Below are 20,223 nucleotides of genomic sequence, written 5' to 3' on the forward strand. Positions count from 1 at the left end.
TTAGTTGGCCATTAGATATAATTAACATGATATTTACGTTCTTCACTGCGGAGCATTTAATTACCACATTTTAATAACATGCTAATTATATCCAATGGCCCCTAATGAGGACACAACAGATGTGCCGTCCGCGTTGAAAGGATTAGATGTGGTAATTAATTGGTCAGCAGTGATTCTGGCAGCGTAGCGTAGGGAGCTTTTGGCAAACAGAGGAGAGTGGAAATGTTGTGGCTATGACCCGGATTGGTCTGTATTGCCGATGATGTCAAAGGCGGTGGGTACAATAACAATTCAAACTATGATTATGCAGTTATTTCAGTTTTATTGTATACGGAACATTAATAACCTACTAAAATAAATAGATTTCTTCAAGATAACATGTCTTTATCTAAAACGTTTTATGAATGAATTTGTCACAGTTTACGTAGATAATAATTTATTTAGTATTTATGTAGTGAACTTCAATAAAATTTATCCGTAACTCAGATTTTCAAGGCATTCGGCGAATACATTGTCAGTATGGCCAAAAATCAATTTGTACAAACTGAATTTGAACAATTATTCATCTATTCCTATTGGGTTTCTGCACAGGCAGTTTCGCAGGCATGAAACTATTCTGCAAGAGGAAACTACGGTAAGTCCAAATTTGGTGAAACTTATAGTAATAACTTATAATATCTTTAATAACAAAGAAAAATGATTAAAATATTTTAATACTAAAAAGAATACAAAAAACGTCGGTACCTACTATAATTTTTCTCACCAACAAATACCAAATTTTAAAATCATAAAAAATTTGTAAATTTATCCCTTATGTAAAGTTGGCAATATGGACTTGCCGTAATTTACCTTTTGCTTGCATAAAGAAATAAGTAGTACCCATGAACTACCTACACTATTATTAATTTCACTACGCGGACATCCACTTAACAAAAATATTAAGATGACTGATACTTAAAATAGAATAAAAAAAATATATCAATACAAATAAGGTACAATATTCCTGACAAATTCACGACACGCACATTGACCGTTTTATGAAAGAAAGAAAAGGTGTAATAGGACCTTTACAAATGCATAGATTTAGTGTCGTCAAACTTTCGTGACAATAGGTAGTCAGATGGCGACGAATTGATTTTTTATCTGCATGTGCAATTTTAAAATGTGCACAGCAGGAAGCATTCACTGACGCACCTGTGAGTATTGCCGACAGCAAATCTATATGTCGTAATGAGTGTTAATAACCTGACAAAACGTTAGATATCTTTAAGATCTAGCGCATCTATTCTATACAAAAGACTATAGCTAAGTGCTATAAGCCGCTATCGGGGGTAGTTTTTCATTTTTTGTATCTAAGTCATCATCATCAGCCTGAATCTATCCACTGCTGGATGAAGGCCTCTTCAAGCTGCTTCCACTTCTCTCGGTCCTGTGGGTTGCGTTGCCACGTACTTCCGCAGAACTTTAATCATTTCATCGATTCAGCGCCCTCCAGGTCTACCTTGCGGACGTTTTGTACCACTTGGATACCACTGGATGACTAAATTTGTCCAACGATTGTCTCTTCTTCGAGCTATGTGTCCAGCCCATAGAAGTATTAGCACTTATTGTAACAATAAGTGCTATGTTTTAACAGCACCTCTCTTGGCTGTGTTAAATTTTAGAGCGAAATAAATAGACAGTTTTGACTGTTTAGATGGCTAACTTATCGTAAGTGTTACAATAAGTGCTAATACTTCGATACAAAAATCTGAAATGAAAAACTACCCTCGATAGCTGCCGAATAGCAGTCTTGTGTATAGAATATATGCGCTGGTTAATATAATAAAATCAATTACAGCCAATTAAGTCAAGACGTGAAGTATAAAAAAAATTGGAATTTTAATTTAAAGCTCTTCGATGGGTAGGTGCTTGTCGTCTTCGGGGTATACAATCGCGAAGACTTCTTCGCAGGCTTTCTTAGCCGCCAGCCTGCGACCTTCCTTCTTGCTTGTGGCTGCAAATAGAAACATAACAAGTTAACGGATGTTAATACATGACAGCAGCGCCCTCAAATCATGCAGAGAAAGAGCAAAAATCGTAATAACGACGATTACAGTAAAACGGCCCCTTTAATTTGGAATCGATGGTACAGAAAATCAAAAAAGTATCGAATTACGAAATTACAAAATGTGTGGCAAAAAAAAAACAGCGAATTTTTGAAAAAAAAAAGTTTTTTTGTTATTTTGTGACATTGTTTCCATTTCCGTTTCCTATACAATTTCTTTCAGATTAATATTGACTACATATTATGGTTCATTCATCAATAAATTTTTTGAATTTTGGAAAATATTTAGAATTACAGCGAATTTCAAATTAATTGTTTCATATTAACGGGGTTTTACTGTATAATGAAAGACATTTCACCTAAGAAATATACTTCTAACAATTATTGAAACACTGCATTGGTATACATATTTCTAATTGATAAATACACCCAATATTTCCGCTGATTTGTTATTTATAAATTTGCCAGTATGTACAAAAACACTTGTTACGTTGGCTAATATTTCCAGCTTGAGTATATCGACAGTTAAGTGTTTGACTGTATTGAATTGAGCCACATCTGTGTGCATGGGAGTGAATACAGCATGTTGTCATTTCTGAGTTGGGGTCGTGTGTCAATGTCTAATGTTATCCATATTTTTTATTGAGTAGTAATCACTGATATATTGAATGACTCCAACGTGCAGATCCTGAGATTGCAAACCCACCTTTCCCGATGTAAGTGGTGCCATCAACGTTGACTCCCATTGTGAACAACTGGGAGTTGGGTTTGACACCCTCGCTGGCAAGGAAGACGTACTCTAGCCCCGCCCGCATCTGGCTCAGAAGCATGCAAGGATGCAGGTGCTCCGCGCTCGGTGGTAGGGTGGGTGTCTTCTTTGGCTTCGGGGGGTTGGCCGGAACAGCCGGCACCACTCCTCCAGCAATGCTCTCTGGCTGTTTATTCGACAATAATGGTAATTTTAGAAAATATCGTGGGTATTCTGCGAAAAAGCACTAAGTCAAAATTTTGCTGTTTTGACTTAATGATGAGGTAATCTTATTAAGAGTACGCTCTATAATCTACAAAAACACACACTGTTAGATCTATAAAAGTGGCGAAGATAATTTATGTTATAAGTCAAAAAGACATATACCTATTCAGAGAAAAGGCACTGAATGGATTGCTTCTCTCATTCTCAGGCTATATTCACAAAATTCTGCGTGCGAAACTGCACTAAGTCATACTCAAAGCAATATCGCAGAAAGGAATTTGCCTTTTATATATGTTACACCGAATGTGCGAAATTGACTATTACATGAAATGGCCAAAATTTTGGCTAATTCATGTAACAGTCAAGCCTGTTGCCTTATTCATGAATTAGGTAAATTTTCTGCTGGGTACATGAATTCGCCAGGGTATGGAATTCTTGAACTGTCAACATGACATAAGAAAAAGTAAATTTAATACGGATGGTTTTATTAGTTATAATTGGACATACTATAATATTATTATTATTAGGTTAGGTTAGGTTTGGTTTTGTAATTATGAATTAAAGTATTCAACTGAATGTCCATTTTGAGGTTAGCTATCAAGTGTCAACAAACTATCACAAACATTCAATCGACCAAGCACGAATCAAATCACGAAAATACTTTTCAATAAAATTCTTCCGTTATCATATTATAGTTCTTGATTTTTTTTGCGCATAGTAAATAGATATGAAAGTCATTGCAGTTACATATTGATTGGTATATTTTTATATTATAATCAATGACATTTGTTTAGTTTGATTAGTTGCAAAAAATAGCACCGGAGCGCGATCATCTATTTTGACCATAGATAATATATGTACATTTTGACCAATGCACGAGCATTTTGATACATTTAGTTTAGTTGCAAAAAATTCGCGGACCGTATAGTGTTAATAATTTGGTTTTTATATTCTTAATCTGATATTGGTTATTGAGTTTATTAAAATAAAAAAACTACAGAAATGATGGTTAAGTTGTTTTTTCCATGTCACTTCCTTCTTTTTTTTCCCTAATTGTTAGCTAAATTTAGATAATAAATCTGCATTTGCAGCTTACATCCTTTGGATACGTGTTTTTAGTAATCTTCAATGTTATTATGCAATAAAACCTATTTTGAAAAAAACTGAGTTATTATTTAGTTATTATTAGAGTTCTCCAACCTGCCGCACCTCATATTATTAGTTGTCTGTATCTAGGTACATATTATGTGTAATTAGATTATTGCGGAATCCATATTTTGGTCTTTCCGTATTATGCAAAGTTTAATAAATTATTTATTGCAGACCCGTGACGATATTATGCTTCGGAGAAGATGTGATTTAGTTTCTTATATACACAACAATGTTACGTCTCAAAGTATGAGCTGTTGCACCACGTAAGAATTAACAAACCTTATTAGCTGTCCCGAGTTGGGGAACCTTGAATCCCTCTGTCTGCCACTCAGCAAACAACTTATGAAGGGCATAAGAGGCCAGCTGGATCATAGGGAACGATGGCTCGGACTCGTTGGTCTTCTCCTCTTCGGTGTCTGAAATATCAATGGCAAAAAATATAAATTTACATTGATACATTGAAAATTAATTGAATAAATGGGGTTTTACAGTTAATATAAACGATACAGGTAAATATGAGAGGTCTCAATTTATATTTGTTACGCCTTTTGAATATTATAATGTTCGCATATTGTCTTTTTTATATCCAACACTACAAATGGCCACGAGGCCCAATTACAGAACAATGAAGCTTTGTTGCATTAAAAAAAACTTTTAGGCTGGTTCAACATTGACTGAAAGCGTTTAGCTTTGACAAATACATCTTAGCCCAATCGCACATTGAAAATCGTCTCGATTGGGATATATATAGTCATAAATCAAAACAAGGCGTAATGTTGCAACTTACATCTGTGCGCATAGGCTAGGCCATGCCGGGACAGCTAGCTGAAAAATCTGGTCCTGCACACGTGCCAAAGCGACATTTTAGTATTATACCCGTGCCATATGTCGAGTGGAATTTGTTGCTTGCGACACCAGCTGTGTTTTTCAAACTAAAATGTCGCAGTCAAGCTATGTGCGGAGGTACATTAAATTACGTGTGTTTTGAGAATACCAAAAAAAATCGGTTAAGTACATGTAAATTGTATGTATAACATTTCACCGTGAGCTCTCTATCGGAAAGACATATTAGATTCAATACGAATATTAATTCAATTTACATAGCTGATTATGGTAAAATTCATAAATTCAAGAATGAAAACCTTACCTAACCCAACAAATAATCCAGTATATGGGCTATTTTCTAAATTTGTTTGCTGCTGGTTCTTGTCAGTGTAAAGTGTAAACTGACAAAAACCGTGTTTTATTTAAACATGAATTGTATGTCAGTACTATACGACCCAAAGAGGTTGGACGGTCCTTTATACGGCCATATATTTCCGATACAACATTTCACGGTGAAGTGTGATACGGCGAACTGCATACGTACAAGTTTCCAGATACGAAAAAAATCACATCAACATATTTTCGAAGTGTTGCACTCGAAAGCTTAAATGTGCGATCCAGCTTAAGACTCGATTTGATTGGAGACGACAAACTTTCATTACATTTACATGGAGAATTGACTTTAAGTATCCTATCACATTCATATATTAGTGTTATATCTCTTTAAGAGACAGTTTTTCTTTAACATGTTGGAGCTTACCCATTTTCTCGTCAGGCTGTGGGGGTTCAGGAGTGGTCGCCTGAGGATCTGTGATAGGGATACCCCCCATCTGTTTGATAATCATGTCACGGATGACATTCTCAGCGGCGCTGTTCTTCGCCAGCAATTTTGTTGAACCTGAACAACAAATTAATTGATTGCTGTCAAAAATAATACTGTACTGTAAATATCAATGTGCCAAAAATTAAGAATATTTTAGGACTAAGCCTCCGAAACCATTTTTTTCGCATGCTTCATTTTTATGACAGTATTATTTTGTACTATTGTCGGTCTGTGAGAGTGACTGCTAATTACAAATCCATAAAATTAACAGGGCCTAGTATTATGTAGATCAATTTATCAATCAATATCAGATGGGCTTACAAACCCTGCTGATGCATTATTATGATGGTGACACTGGACATATAGTGATACAAAGACAAAAATATAAAACTAATAACTGATTATACATTTCGTTAGCATGAGGTTCATGAAGCAGTACTAATAATATAAATAAGTATGTAGTCTTATACGTTAGAGCAATGATACTCAACCTTTTTTTTCTTCGGGCCAAATACATATATTTGTAAAGTAACGCGGGCCGCATCACTACTGGTGTGACGAAAAAAATCATGAAATCCCCCCTTTTTTACAAAACATTTTTGAGATTTTAAAAATTATGCGTGTTTTTTAAATTAATTGTGCGCTGTTGTGCACTATCTGTGCGTCAAAGTCGAAACGAATCTCAAGATATACGAAATTCCTGATAATAAATGTGTTTCGGGCCGCACATAAAAGCTTAAAGGGCCGCATGCGGCCCGCGGGCTGCAGGTTGAGTATCGCTGCGTTAGAGTGAACCTAGACTTTAAGTGACTACATACAAATATTGTTCAGCAATGTAGTTATTTACGAAGGGTAGCTAATTGATGATGTGCTTTCTCTCTTTATAATAGTGATCCATCTCTGTCTCTCTAAGGAGCCGAGAGTTTATGTGTGTTTAGTGTTGAAAACTAAACTGACTTTCATTATCCAGCATTTACAGATATTCTAGAACCATCACGTCTTGCCTGCGATTTTATAGTGGTATATGCGGGTTTGGAGGCATAGAAATATACTAAGTGTGGGGGGATCCGTGGTTCCGCAAATTGCCACTAAGGGATTTGCAACCATGATAATAACATAACGGTAAGTCTATACCTTGCACCATGATCATGTCCACCTAGCTAGAGCACCATAGAATATTTTTTTTTGTCACGGACACCTTGAAAATTTGAAATAGGTACTGTGTTTTCACTTAATACCTAATATCCTGTATCTCGAAAAAGGTTACAAACGTGTGCCCACTTATTTAGGCAACGAGGTACTGTCACAGCCCTCTCCTGAGAAATTGTTCAAATTGTCAGCCTTATTTCAAAAATCAGCGAATGCCACTGGGCGACACATGTTGAGAATATGATAATTTGTCTAATTTTACAATGTTTTATCAGTTACAGCACAGGTGTTCAACCTTTGCAGACTTAGGAGCTACTTTTCATTTTGAATTTTGATGATTTGAACACGCAGATTACATCATCAACGGAAACCAATGATTTAGAATTTATATTGTCTTGCGACTGTGCAGGCGACCACTGAATCGACTGCGAACGACCAAGTCACTCTTCTCGCACCGTTTTACAATAACAAAAATTAAAGACGTTTTCATGCCAATAGGATATAAATGTAATTTGATTTTGAAGCATCAGAGTATCACAGAACATGTGCCAGCAATGTTTTTCAATCTGTCACCGTTTGGTGCGATTTCATCGAGGCTTTCAGATTTGCGCAGTGATTTGTCATCATTTGCTAATGAGCTGTACTAGTTAGTGTGGGCTACGTTTACATTTTGACTGACTGGGCTGAATGAAAATGGTCTGACCCGAGAGCTAGCAATAAAGGACAAAGACATGGAAAAATTTATAGCTCTTTATAATAAAAATAGGTTAACACGTCTTCTACTTATATTGGCTCAAAGCACTGTGATTCATGCTTGGAAGAAGACGCGAGATGTATATGAATAAATGCGACTTACCCATTCCCTTGTAATCGACGCCGTTGACGCTGAGCACGGCGACATACTGCTTAGAGACAGGCGCACCGTAAGCGTCGCCCTCTGCTGTGACGGTGCACTCATGCTGGGAGCCGGGAGCCAGCTCATTTAACACCATCAGAGCGTTCTTGGGAGTGAGCAGGCGTCGAAGCTGCTTATTCTGGCGGCGGCGCTTCTCACGCATCGATACCTTGAAGCCTGCTAACATTCAACATTTCCATCACATATGCAACTCATTATTTTAATGCTCTGTCTAATACTAATCTATAGCTTCAATTCAGATGCGAATACAAAAAAAAATAGTTTTTAAATAATAGTATCATCATCTATCATCAGACCTAGTGGCAAAGACTCAATAGAAAATGCTTATTTAACATTAAATGTTTACTTTAACTTGTGAATCATTCAAAGTGAATACTACCAGAGGTATCTAGCAAATTTATTAACCACTAAAATGCCTTTCCGCTTTTACATGGAACATAAAAACTATTGTTTCTAAAACATAATAGCGCCTGTACACGTACGTGCAAAGTGATGAATGCCTCGCCAATCTCATTCTTCATGAGTAAGCGAGACGCGATGTTGTCATTTTATAGCACTATTTGACAGGTAAAATCGGTTAACCTCAAAATGAGTCTGCGCGGTGTAGTTCGTTTTTTGCCGGCAGGTTCGCCACTATCGTTTTACTGCGCAGGCGCAGATATCGAACAAATCCAACTGTCGCGTGAAAGTTCAGAAACTTCCAAACTTTTTTGATTCATGAATGCAATCTTGCAACTTGCTTATGGCCACGATAATACGTACTGTCAGCAGTAGATCCATGCACGTGTAAACGGTGTATAAGACTTTTAAGCGCTTTTTCATATAAAATTATCATCCATTTTATAATAACCTCAAGACAAAAACAGGAAAAATGTGAATCAGTAAAGAAAAAAAAACAGCCCACAAGACGGGTACAATTCACCTTTTTTGAGCCACTTCTTCTTGGGCTTGCCATTTTCATCCAGGTCAATGGACTCGTCAGCCGCATTGGTGAAGGTTTCGTCCTTGACTTCAGTCATCGCAGCCTCGGCTGCCTGTGCCTGAGCGGCTTCAACCGCCTCTTGCTGCTGCCAAGCCTGCTGTGCTGTCTGGTGAACGGGTGTGGTCTCCAGACTCTGGTTTTGGCTCTGCTGAGTCTGATAGCCTTGCTGCGCAGTCGCCACCTCCACTTTCTGCGCACATTCACGATATTTAACATTTTACAGGTCGTGGCTGCCGCGTCCACTGGACGGGGAAAAACCCGCTTTTTACCACCAGAATTTATACTATAATTAAATTGTGACATGGAGAAGAAAGTGGCTACCGGCAACTGCAAAAACACATTTCTTTAGACAACAAAGAGAGGATTTCATTAAATTTACTAAAAATAATTCTCCGTTTGTCAGTTTTACTATTGTTTACAATAATTAATATGTTTACCTGTTGTATTATAATTATTTTTCCTCAAATTATTTCGACTATGGTAGACACAGGAAGGAAATTTAATTGACCTGTTGATTAGTTACATACATAGATAGTAAATTACATTTAGTTGATTGTGTTTTTTTGATTATTTTACGGCGGTATTTGACAACGAATAACAGCTTTATATCAATATATCCGTAAACGGCATGAAACGGCGTTAATAAATCTAAAATGATCAATTCTCAGGGCAGCTAATTGTAAGGTGGTAGGTAATACCAACCATACAAATAGCTGCCCTGAGCATTAATGTTTTCAGACTTACCAACATATTCAGGCCATACACGGATATCATACCAAAATGATCCAAGTGCACAAGTAATCAAGTTGAGTAAATCAACTTCAAAGTTAACTTCTACATAGCTGTTTTCAACATTCTATAAATGATATCCGGTTCTCAACGATACATTATTCGCACGCCATGAAAAAATATTACATAGTAACATTTTATACACAGGATGGAATGTCATCCAATGTTAGGAATAAAATGCTTATAACTTTTCACACAAAACAGTTACATGTATAAATATCAGTGGCGAAGGGTGGAGGTAGGCTGTTAAGATTCGCTATAAATAGTTCACACTAAACTTTGTTAGTCATATGTATTTGTTTTCATTGAACTAAGACTACAATTTACAGATCGTGTTAGTTAGTTTTTAAAAATCAATTAAACCCTGCCTAAACGAAACCATAATAGTTTTGGTCTAATTTGGGCGATACGACAAAATTGTGCACACTTTTTCATTCATAGTTATTTGTTTTCGTTGGATTAAAAATACATATTACACATATTGTTGGTTTATTTTTTTATACCAAACTAAAATAAATAAAAAATATTATTTTATCTATTGAATATTCAAAGTTATGTATGATTTAATTGCATAATTTTAGATATTTTATAGATACCCATATTTTTTGACTATTATCTATTGTGACTTGGTTTCTCAGGGTTTAATTGAATTTTCAAAACTAACCAACATTTTCTGTAAATTGTAGTCTTATTTCAATGAAAACAAATATGTATGTCTGAAAAAGTTTAATGTGCACTATTTATGGCGGATCTTAACAGCCTACCTCCACCCTTCGCCACTGATAAATATGAAGTAATATGAAAATTGTTCCTAACTCATTGGTTTACTTAAGTTTCACTAGTGCTCTTTTAATCATTCCCGTACCTCAATTATTTCAACAATATCAAGTGAAAATAGTCGCGGCTTCCTTTCGTGGATAAAACAAACAATAATTCAAAAAAATTACCAAATCACTTATTAATAGATTATAAACATACATTGAAATTTCAAATAGATTGTGACTGTGTACAATGTCAGCTTCAGACGATGCGTGGATTCGTAGGAATATCGACAATGTTACCGCTGTGAATTCTACGCAGGAGAAAATGGAGACTGTATAATATTTATTGCCAAAACCCTTTCCTTATCTTTTCAGATATTCGAGCAGATCCGCACATCGTCGGGAGCCATCCCTACGCGGTTGAATGTGTTGTCTTTATGAAAAGAAACAAATTTACCTTTGTCTACGAAGGACATGGTCCCCAATTGCAACGGGCCAGGGTCCTTTGGTCACAACTCCACATCAGAGGGACATTAGGTACACAACTATACAACAAGAGTGCCACTTACTAATCTGCATCTACCATGGGGACATTTTAACTTCATCGAATGAACGTAACAAATGTATTTATTAATGTCTGTATTTTGACTTTGAAAAGATATTTAATAAATTATATTTGATCAAGTATCGATGCATGATTTCAGGAGTACAAATTAGCTGCAACGAAATTGTTTATCTGAACTTTGATAAGGTTTTTTTCTCTGGCTATATCTTGATGAAGTAAATTTATATTAATATAATGAAAGACCAAGTCTAGAATCACATATCGGAGCTGGTGTTATAATCAGATTATGCCCCGATGGGAGTTGAAACAGTGACAATCAAATCGATAGTTATGCACTTTACTGTCAGAGTATATAACGCTTGCGTCGAAATATCCTCTTACGAGGTACGTCGGGAAAACTTTGAAACGAAAACTGAAACCTAAATTGCATCTTTCATCCGTCGTCGACCACATTTAACAAAGTTACTGTACTTGTAAAGTGAATTCTCATTTCATTACTGATGATAAATACAAAAGGCAAAATAACAAGTAACGAAAGCCATGTTCCATGGACAGAAGTGAATTAGAGATTGGTTATTTTGGTTGCGTTAAACGCGGCAGTGACGCGACGCAGTTTCCGTCGCAGGGTTCGTTTCGACGTTTTCCCGGCATTGCGGAGACGATTTATTTCGACGCATTGAAACGCATATATGCACAACAGAGCAGAGAGATTGAGTATCATGTTGTCTTACGAGACGGCATTGACTGTCGGCCAGGACATCGCCTGACAACACACATTGCCCATCTCCTGAGTGCTTCACTCTGCGAACCACGCCGCGACAGCCGACTTTGCAATACACCGTTTCATAAAAGCATCTAGCTTCGTAAATATACTGCGCACAGCAAAAAAACACATTAACCGGACTCGTAATATCCTGAGCTAAAATAAAGACTTTTCTGTTCATTGATAATGCCTGCAGAAAGACAAAACAGCAAATACCTGTCGTAACTTGTACATCTTTTATATTAGTCAATCAAACATGACAGATAACTGGTAGTGTGGCCCAATAGACAGAATTGTTTCTATTCCAACTTGTCCCTATCATGGCCCACTCCTATAGATTGCTTACTATCATCATAAAAATAATGGCATTCTACCACTGAACCAACGATGCCTTCTAATTGCGGTGGCACGGTACACATGCGCCTCGACATTCAAATTGAAAGCTACTGGCTAAATCAGCTGTGTAGATACCATACATACTCACAAGCAGACAGCTAGCTAACAGTAGATATAGCCTAGCTATAGAATTCTAGTTATGCTATATATTTGTCAATATACTGTTTTATAATTCAGAGTGTAGTAGGTACTCAGAAAAGATCATGAGATAATATTATGATTTGGATTAATTCAATTGCTTTTAAAGTCCAGTTAATTGATTTTTTACTGCGCTTATACGATAGCAAACATAATTTTGCAACATGTCTTATAATGAGAAAAGTGTTGAATGCTTTACAATTTAAATTTATATTGATTTCTTTATATTAGATAAACAATTCGCAGATATTCAATAACGATTATGCAGTTTAAGTGTCACGGTGTAATAGATAAGCTATGTTTTCTAAAAAACTGTATTGTGACTCCCCGAACGGACGAGCGTAGCTTTGCCGCAGCGGAAAAGCTGACAACTCGTCCGATTGGAGAAAGTCTCATCGAGCGCCACGGCGTCGGCAGAGCGAAACACAAACCTGACGGGGGAGCGGGAGGGAAGGGAATCTTCAAAACGCCGCCGCATTCGGATTGCTGGAAAGGCATTTCAATTTAAATCATCACAGATAAACAAAAAAAAGAAAAACAGCTCCAAAAAACACTCATTAAAATGTATTACAACAAAGGCAGGGCATATACAGGTACACGTAGAACGGCCACCGATGACTTAAGAATGATCAATCGCAAAAATCAAATGCCAAGAAACTTCCATACTCAATAATTAATCTTTAACATATCAATGGGTTAGTGCCGAGTATATCCAGTTTTACGTTTTGAGAAAATCAAAGGTGAAATGATATGGATACCATTATTATGTCGGTACTGTGATGGCAAACGGTTACAACTGCTGTTTACACAATTTTACAAGAGCAAAAACAAAGTTTTGAAATCGGCCTGACAAGAGTTAGTTTAGAAGTATTTTATATCAAAATAAGCGGAATTAGCATTTTAACACAAACCTCAAATCATTTCTTTTTAAAAAAGTGGAGTTTTATTTATCTTACATTTTAAGCAGATATATCTTTTTGCCTTATCAACTTTTTTTCACATTTGGTCAGAAGCAGATATCTTTTAACGTAACTTTGTGACCAATTAAGTTGCAGCTTTAATATTTTTCCACGTCAAAAATGTACAATTTGGAACATTTATTATGGAAGAAAACTAAAAAAATGAAAAAGCAGTATGTGAGCAAAAGTAATGTGTCCATATAAAATATATATTATTCATAAAAAAAATCCGAAAATAAACAATTAGAGATGGAAACATTCGGACCGGATGTAAAACGATTTTAAGTCATGGACATCCGTAGCGTAAAACCATTTCTGATCATAATAAGATCGTGTGTTCCTCCACAGAGTGGATTTTTGTTAGTTAACAGATTTTTGTTTAAACGAGAAATGGATGTTGGACACTTGCTCAACACTCTGACTCAAAACAAAAATTGAAAGCAATGTGTATTTTTGCCAGACCCATGATTCGAAACTGGGACGCACACATTATAAGCCGCTCGGCCATCGTAAAGAACTACTCGTACAAAAAATAACCTCAAAAGATTTGTCAAAAGCGCTTCCTCGTTTCAAACAAGGAATGAACATTCTACATCAAATTGATCCTGATAGAATGCATTTATTTTCATAATGGAAATGTGATTTTGAAATCGATAAAATGCGATTCTGATTTATTTCGAAAATCGGAACTCATCCACTTAGTGATTCATTATACGGCCAACATTCAGGAACACGTATCTCTTATTTCTTTTAGCATTTTTAAAGCATATAGTTATAGGACATTGTGCATACAACCCAACTATGTATAAAAAGTGGGCAATAATGTATCGGTTATTCTGGAACATTGGTTATTTTAGCGATTGAATCATACAAGGGTCACCCTTGGCTGGACTTTAAATATTATGAATGTTTAAAAAAAAAAAAAAAAGACAACTGGAACGCTCCTTCAGAATGGCTTGATTGATGAAAATTATATATTAGTTAATATAACGTAATTAAGAATAATATAGAAAAATTTTAAGTAAAAGGATGTCAGTCTATGCCTTGCACCCGTTTTTTTACACTTGGATATAAACTTTTTGACTGCTCGATTGTTATACGGCAAATAGGCAAGTCTTGAAATGCATTTATCGCAGTCTCACTGCAAGGAATCGTAAGATAAAATATTTTTTTCCCATTTACTAAATTCGCAAATGTGCAAAAATTTACATCTGTAATTGTGTCAATATAATACTAATTCCATTAAGGGACAGATGCAAAGTTGTTGACGTTATGGTTTACTAACTAATGAGCTTGTTGCATAGTTGACAGTAGCAAAACAATACTTCAAAGCGCAATGTCGCTTTTTGTGATCAAAAGCTTGTTTTATTTAGCTGTGACTTATGACGTTTTAAAACCATACGTTACCACGAAACAAATTTTTGACAAAATATCGATTAAAAATGAATGTCAAGTTTTTGCGTGAGAAACACAATTTTCAAACACAAGTTATTTCGATTATAAAAATGGATTTAAATGTAAAACATGGATTTAACTAAGCACATTTTGACAGAGAGATAACTGAAATTACTTGACGATATTTCACTGTTATACTGTCTGATGGTTAAAAGTGAATATAGGCACAGAATGCAATCTAGTCGATCATGCCCATTATTCTTTGGTCAGTTCAAAATACTTGGTTCTTACTGGCTACGCGGATTTAGCTATAATTTGAAACTCAAGGCCATCGGATTTATGGTGATTTTTGAACAAATACTGATTTTTCAAACACTATAATATCTTCTGATTTAGTAATATTTTTGATGAAATCTGTTATTCCATAGATGTTTCTAAATTCAACTAAGGCAACTATTATGAAGTATCAGGACTCAATGTTGTGCCATATAACTTCCAGAGCAGTCAAAGAGTTAATTAAACAAATTACGAATTACAGCCACATTAAGTGCAGAAAGAATTACGAATTTTTCTTGATTATAATATATATATATTATGTTCACATGACATTCAATTCATATTATATTTAAGATATATTACAACAATTAAGAGATCTTTCTGTATTCATTGTGTTGAAACTCGAATGTGAATTTCGATGCCCACTCTAACGTAAACGGTAAAAGTTTACCATGTGAGCGAAACACACGTTGTAAAAGATTTTTTATATATGGTAACACCAATTAGTGATACAGCACATTTTATAAATTATTATGAATTAACATTAGATAAACACTGAATATCTTCTTAAAAAAGATACGATTGACAAATAATATATGAAAAATAGATCATGTACATAAAGATTATAAATAGTAATTAAATTATAATATGTTCAAAGGAATACATAACTATTAAAAATTAATTAGCTGCATTTTTAGTGAAGTATTTACTACGTCTGTGATAGGTTTTAAAAAACATAGGAATCCTCATCCAACATTGCCTCATTTTTAAGGTACTTGGGCCAGTACTGCATAAATGCTTTGCAATGTCAACACAGTACCTTTGATACATTTAATCCTGCCGGCTAACTAATTTGACTATGTTAATTATTGAGCAATTAATGAAATTGACGTAATGATATTTTACCGGTGAAGCAGCCACAAAGGTCCCGGGACTGTTGTAGTGGCGTGCCTGATTGCCCTGGTTTTGGTTTCGAGAGTCTGAAATTAACAAAATTAAACCATTATAAAGATAGCACGATTTAAAGAATCATTAGCAACCAAAATACTTATAGAATACAACCGTCAGACTTATAGCTAACTGTGCTCGAAGGTTATTTAAATTGAAAACGGAATTCGGAAGAATATATAAATTAATAAATCCCGTTGTTTCATTGGAAATTCGGAGTAGGTTTCGTCCAGTAAATTTAAAGTTGGTACACGGTGAATGATTTTTTTATTGATAGAAGAATAATTATAATAGCGTTAAAGTATTACAAAGGTAAAAATATCAAGAATGAAAGTGATATCCGAGTAAACAAACCTCAGGAAACGTTGAGGAAAGAAGGAAGTACACATTGTGGAAACCCAAGAATCTATTATGAAAATATTATTAAGGATGATGGTTACGGTTAAAAATGTCATGACTTCCGACCCTGTCAGCAAAATCCAATATTCGATCCGGTATCCCTGGTTGTAACGAGTGACACATCACTCTGAGCAACGTTTGCTCTTAGCTAATCAGATTCCTTTTGGCATTCTTAGAGCGACATTTACATTCACACACCTACACTACACTTCATCATAACACATATCTCTTGATAATGGCATCTACAATGAGCCCGAAACGTCGAGGAAAGAAGGAAGTACACGCGGTGGAAACCCAAGAATCTATTACGAACCTCAGGAGCTCATACTTATACCATCCTGAGGTACGTGGACAGTACGTGTTTGTGAGACCGTAGTCTTGGCATCCATACCGTATTACCAATTCCACATTTTCAGGAACCAATTATGTACGTAAGTCGGGGACCGCCTGTATACTGTCCGTGGAATTATTGTTTGCGACACATCAAAAAGCTTATTCAGAGTTCCACAAAACAACCACAAGATTTATAATATTCTCCAGTATCAAAACTCAAATCAAAACGACTAAACATGAATGAGAAGTCAGCTGGAGATAAAACCTATGCAACATGACTATTATTTTTTTACTGTTTTATAACACATTTTGTTTTTTTTGCCTTGTTTGATATTAAGATCATATTGGCATTCACAGAGTGGAGGTTTTGGTACAAGTCGTTTATGGGGAAGCCAGGTGGGAACCGCGCTAATTGTCATAGCCAATTTTGCAAAATTCATGAATTTCAAGAATGAAAACCTAACCTAAACTAACCCAACCTAACAAATAATCCATTATATCGGCTATTTTCCAAATGTGTTTGCCCCTGACTTCCCCATAACCGACTTTTACTGAGATTTTTTTTTTGTTTTTACGAGAAATGGATGTTAACCACTGAATCAACCAATTAGGTCTATTATACTCTGGGTCCACACACATTGAAAAACATGTAAATTTGCCAGAATTAGGGACCCTTGAAATTATAATCCGATGCGTGACTACTCGGTCAACATGGGCGCAATCAATTAAACCCTGCCTAAAACAAACCATAATGGTGTTGATATACTATGGGTGATCCGACAAAAATAGTGCACACTTTTTCAGTCATATCTATTTGCTTTCATTCAATTAATAATACAAATTGCAGATGGTGTCGGTTAGTTTTTAAGATTTAATTAAACCCTGCCTAACCAAATCATAGTATCTAGATAAAAAAATATTCTTTCATCTAATTATGGTTTACTTCAGGCAGGGTTTAATTGAATTTTAAAAACTAACCAACATCATCTGTAATTTGTATTCTTAGTTCAATGAAAACAAGAATAACTGACAAAGTTAGTGTGCACTATTTATGTTGGATCTCAACAGCCTACCTCCACCCTTAGCCACTGCCGGATTCTTCCCAATGAATAGGTATAAACAATTGAAAAATCCGTTAGGATAATACAGAATGAAACGATTTGATTGTGTTGACATATTATGTTGTGATTGTTCATTAATATAGACGCAACTGTCGTAAAAGAGCGTAAAATAAGAATTATTTTATTCTCCAGGGAACAGCATTTCACCATCAGGACAAATGATCCAAAAAAAAAAGCGCGAGCGAATCGACGTTGAGAAGCTCCGAGGCCGCAGAATAAAGATTGACTTCGAAACTGCTGTATGAGATAGTTTAGATCGTATCTATAAGTGGCACACATCTGAATCCGACCTCATTGAGGCAGACTGGAGCCTCATAAAGAGTGCGATTGTGTCGTTGGCCCCTACCATCCTTGGTACCAGAAGGAGTGAGCAGCCAAAGTGGCACCCCACAAACATGAAAATTATCAGAATGATTTTAAACATTGAAATTGAAATCCAATAAACTATACATTGGGCTTAGACAAATAAAAACACGGGTGTCGGGTTTTTTTAGAAACCCAATCCTTAATAAAACTATCAAAAAAATCTCGGTGTCCACCCGAATTCCGGAGTGGTGTAGGTCATGGCTGGGGAGGGCTGACAGGGCTCTAGCCTGGGGGCCTGGGCTGTGGGGGGTCCGGCGTGTCGGATTGACCAGATAAGTGAGATAAACACACATCATAAATTAGCTTTAATAGTAAAAATAAGTCGCCTGCGGCACTATTATACTTCATAGCCATGAACAGTTTAGATTATAGAATTGTGCAATTATGTGTCTATATTAATTCACTGTATAAGTATCCTTAATTTGAACTAAAGCACAATTTGAAAAACGTTAATGTAGTGTTTCACTGCCTTTAATCTTAGCAGTAGGTAGGGGGCCCGCCACATATCCTAGCCTGAGGGCCCATTTCAGGATGTGGAGGCCATGTTGTAGGTACACCGAGTGCAATAGACAAAAGACCGATAAACGAGAAATTAGGCTGTGTTGTGTTGAGTAGGTTTGTAAGTTAAATGCACTAATACTTTTTTTGTCCATTTTCAATTAATATTTCGGAACTTCAATAATAAAAAACCAAAAATCGACGATAAACATTCTGTGAAAAGAACGACTACACCCACTAGTGGTGGTGGAGTAAATCAAAGAACATTTTTTTTCAGTGGAATTCGGCATAAATATCGTAGTTCTCTAGACCAAGCGGGTAGCACAGCCGATAATATTTGGGTAATGTGCATACTAGGCGCACATGTCCAGCATGGTCGCTGTTAGTCACTTCCAATCCGCTGGTCACTGATGACACGCTCAACGGTTACCGCCGTTATGCCTACGATTTAATAAAAACTAGGAGAAACTGTACAAATATACCGCCGTGTATTGTGAAAATATGTAAAAATAATTATATGAAGAAGAAAAAGAGCCTATGGGACTAATTAACATTCTCCTCATTGGCCTCCCCCCAATATTAAATCCTGAATGCGCCACTGTCACGAGACAATATATAGAAAAAATAATTTGAAAACCCCCCCTCAAATTGAAGTCCTTTGGGACCTTATCCTACCACGCCCATGTATATTTCATTCAACCATAGATGGCAAAAAAAGATTACATTGGTGTAACTATGTATAATTTTGATTCGCGACTGAGTGATTCGCGAAACTACATGTATGTTTAAAACAAATATTGTTTTGACGCTTAGTTAGTATAGCGTACATTGACATAGTGTTGTTTGCAATATTTTCGATAGTAAATACTGATTCATTGTATAAAAAAACTCGTGACGCTAATTCTGGACTTTTTTACGTCAGTGCAGTCCTGTCAAACAAATCTTAGATAGAATTGAAACGTTCAAGCCTGGGTTCCACGGGCGTTTTGCAATAATTAATCAACTGCGTTCGTTCACAACATGACATTAGATATTCATGAAGGCCTCGGAAACCGCACATCTTCATTAATCGAAGATAACTATGTAATAAGCATGGATCAGTTAAGTGATCTTATAAATAAAATTATCTAATCCTAATGGAAGCAATGTTAATATTACGCATTCACGCAAAGATCGAAGGCCGCCTAAACCAAAAAACGCATGAAGGCAGATAGATGCCTTATAATTTTAATTAGGCGAGTGAAACAAAACTTTAATGCTAACGAATACATGATTACGATAAAAATAAGTTTTTAAAAGCTCTTAGCTTTAAAATACTCACACGAATTCCTTGTATTGTACATGGTCAAACTGTTTTAATATTTTTTGGTGCCGGCTGAATCAATGACGAAACGTAATGGCGGCCAAAAAAGCTGCTAGATAGCTAGATGGTTATCTATGGTACTATGGTGCTTGATTAGCTTGGTAATTGTCTATTCTCTATGGACCAATGTTGTCATATTTTATTACTCTGTTTTCGATTATTGATTTGTATGAAAATAGCTTATTTTAATTTATTGAATACATTAAATTAAAAATATTATAAGTTTGGGAAACTTATAATAGTATTTTGAGCTTATGAAGGTAAGAAAAATGATATTTTTTATTAG

At 35.6% G+C, this 20,223-nt stretch overlaps 1 protein-coding gene across 2 annotated transcripts; it reads right to left on the minus strand.

Annotated features, from left to right (window-relative positions):
* Positions 1–302: 302 nt before the first annotated feature.
* LOC147073588 (double-stranded RNA-specific editase 1-like) lies at positions 303–20,033 on the minus strand. 2 transcript variants are annotated; one of them, XM_085944857.1, is made up of 8 exons: positions 19,896–20,033; positions 15,816–15,889; positions 8,808–9,057; positions 7,826–8,041; positions 5,758–5,895; positions 4,452–4,588; positions 2,754–2,982; positions 303–1,996 (listed from the first exon to the last, which is right to left on the minus strand). In XM_085944857.1, the coding sequence occupies exons 1-8, from the start codon at positions 19,915–19,917 to the stop codon at positions 1,887–1,889; spliced, it is 1,176 nt and encodes a 391-aa protein (XP_085800983.1). In that variant the 5' UTR covers positions 19,918–20,033; the 3' UTR covers positions 303–1,886. The 2 variants fall into 2 exon arrangements, with proteins under 2 accessions (XP_085800983.1, XP_085800982.1); XM_085944856.1 differs by having other exon boundaries at positions 7,826–8,044.
* Between the last annotated feature and the right edge of the window lie 190 nt (positions 20,034–20,223).

The sequence above is a fragment of the Rhyacophila brunnea genome, unplaced genomic scaffold (genome assembly GCF_057557595.1).
Source record: "Rhyacophila brunnea isolate RB1 unplaced genomic scaffold, BYU_Rbru_1.0 scaffold_17, whole genome shotgun sequence".
Taxonomy (NCBI): Eukaryota; Metazoa; Arthropoda; class Insecta; order Trichoptera; family Rhyacophilidae; genus Rhyacophila; species Rhyacophila brunnea.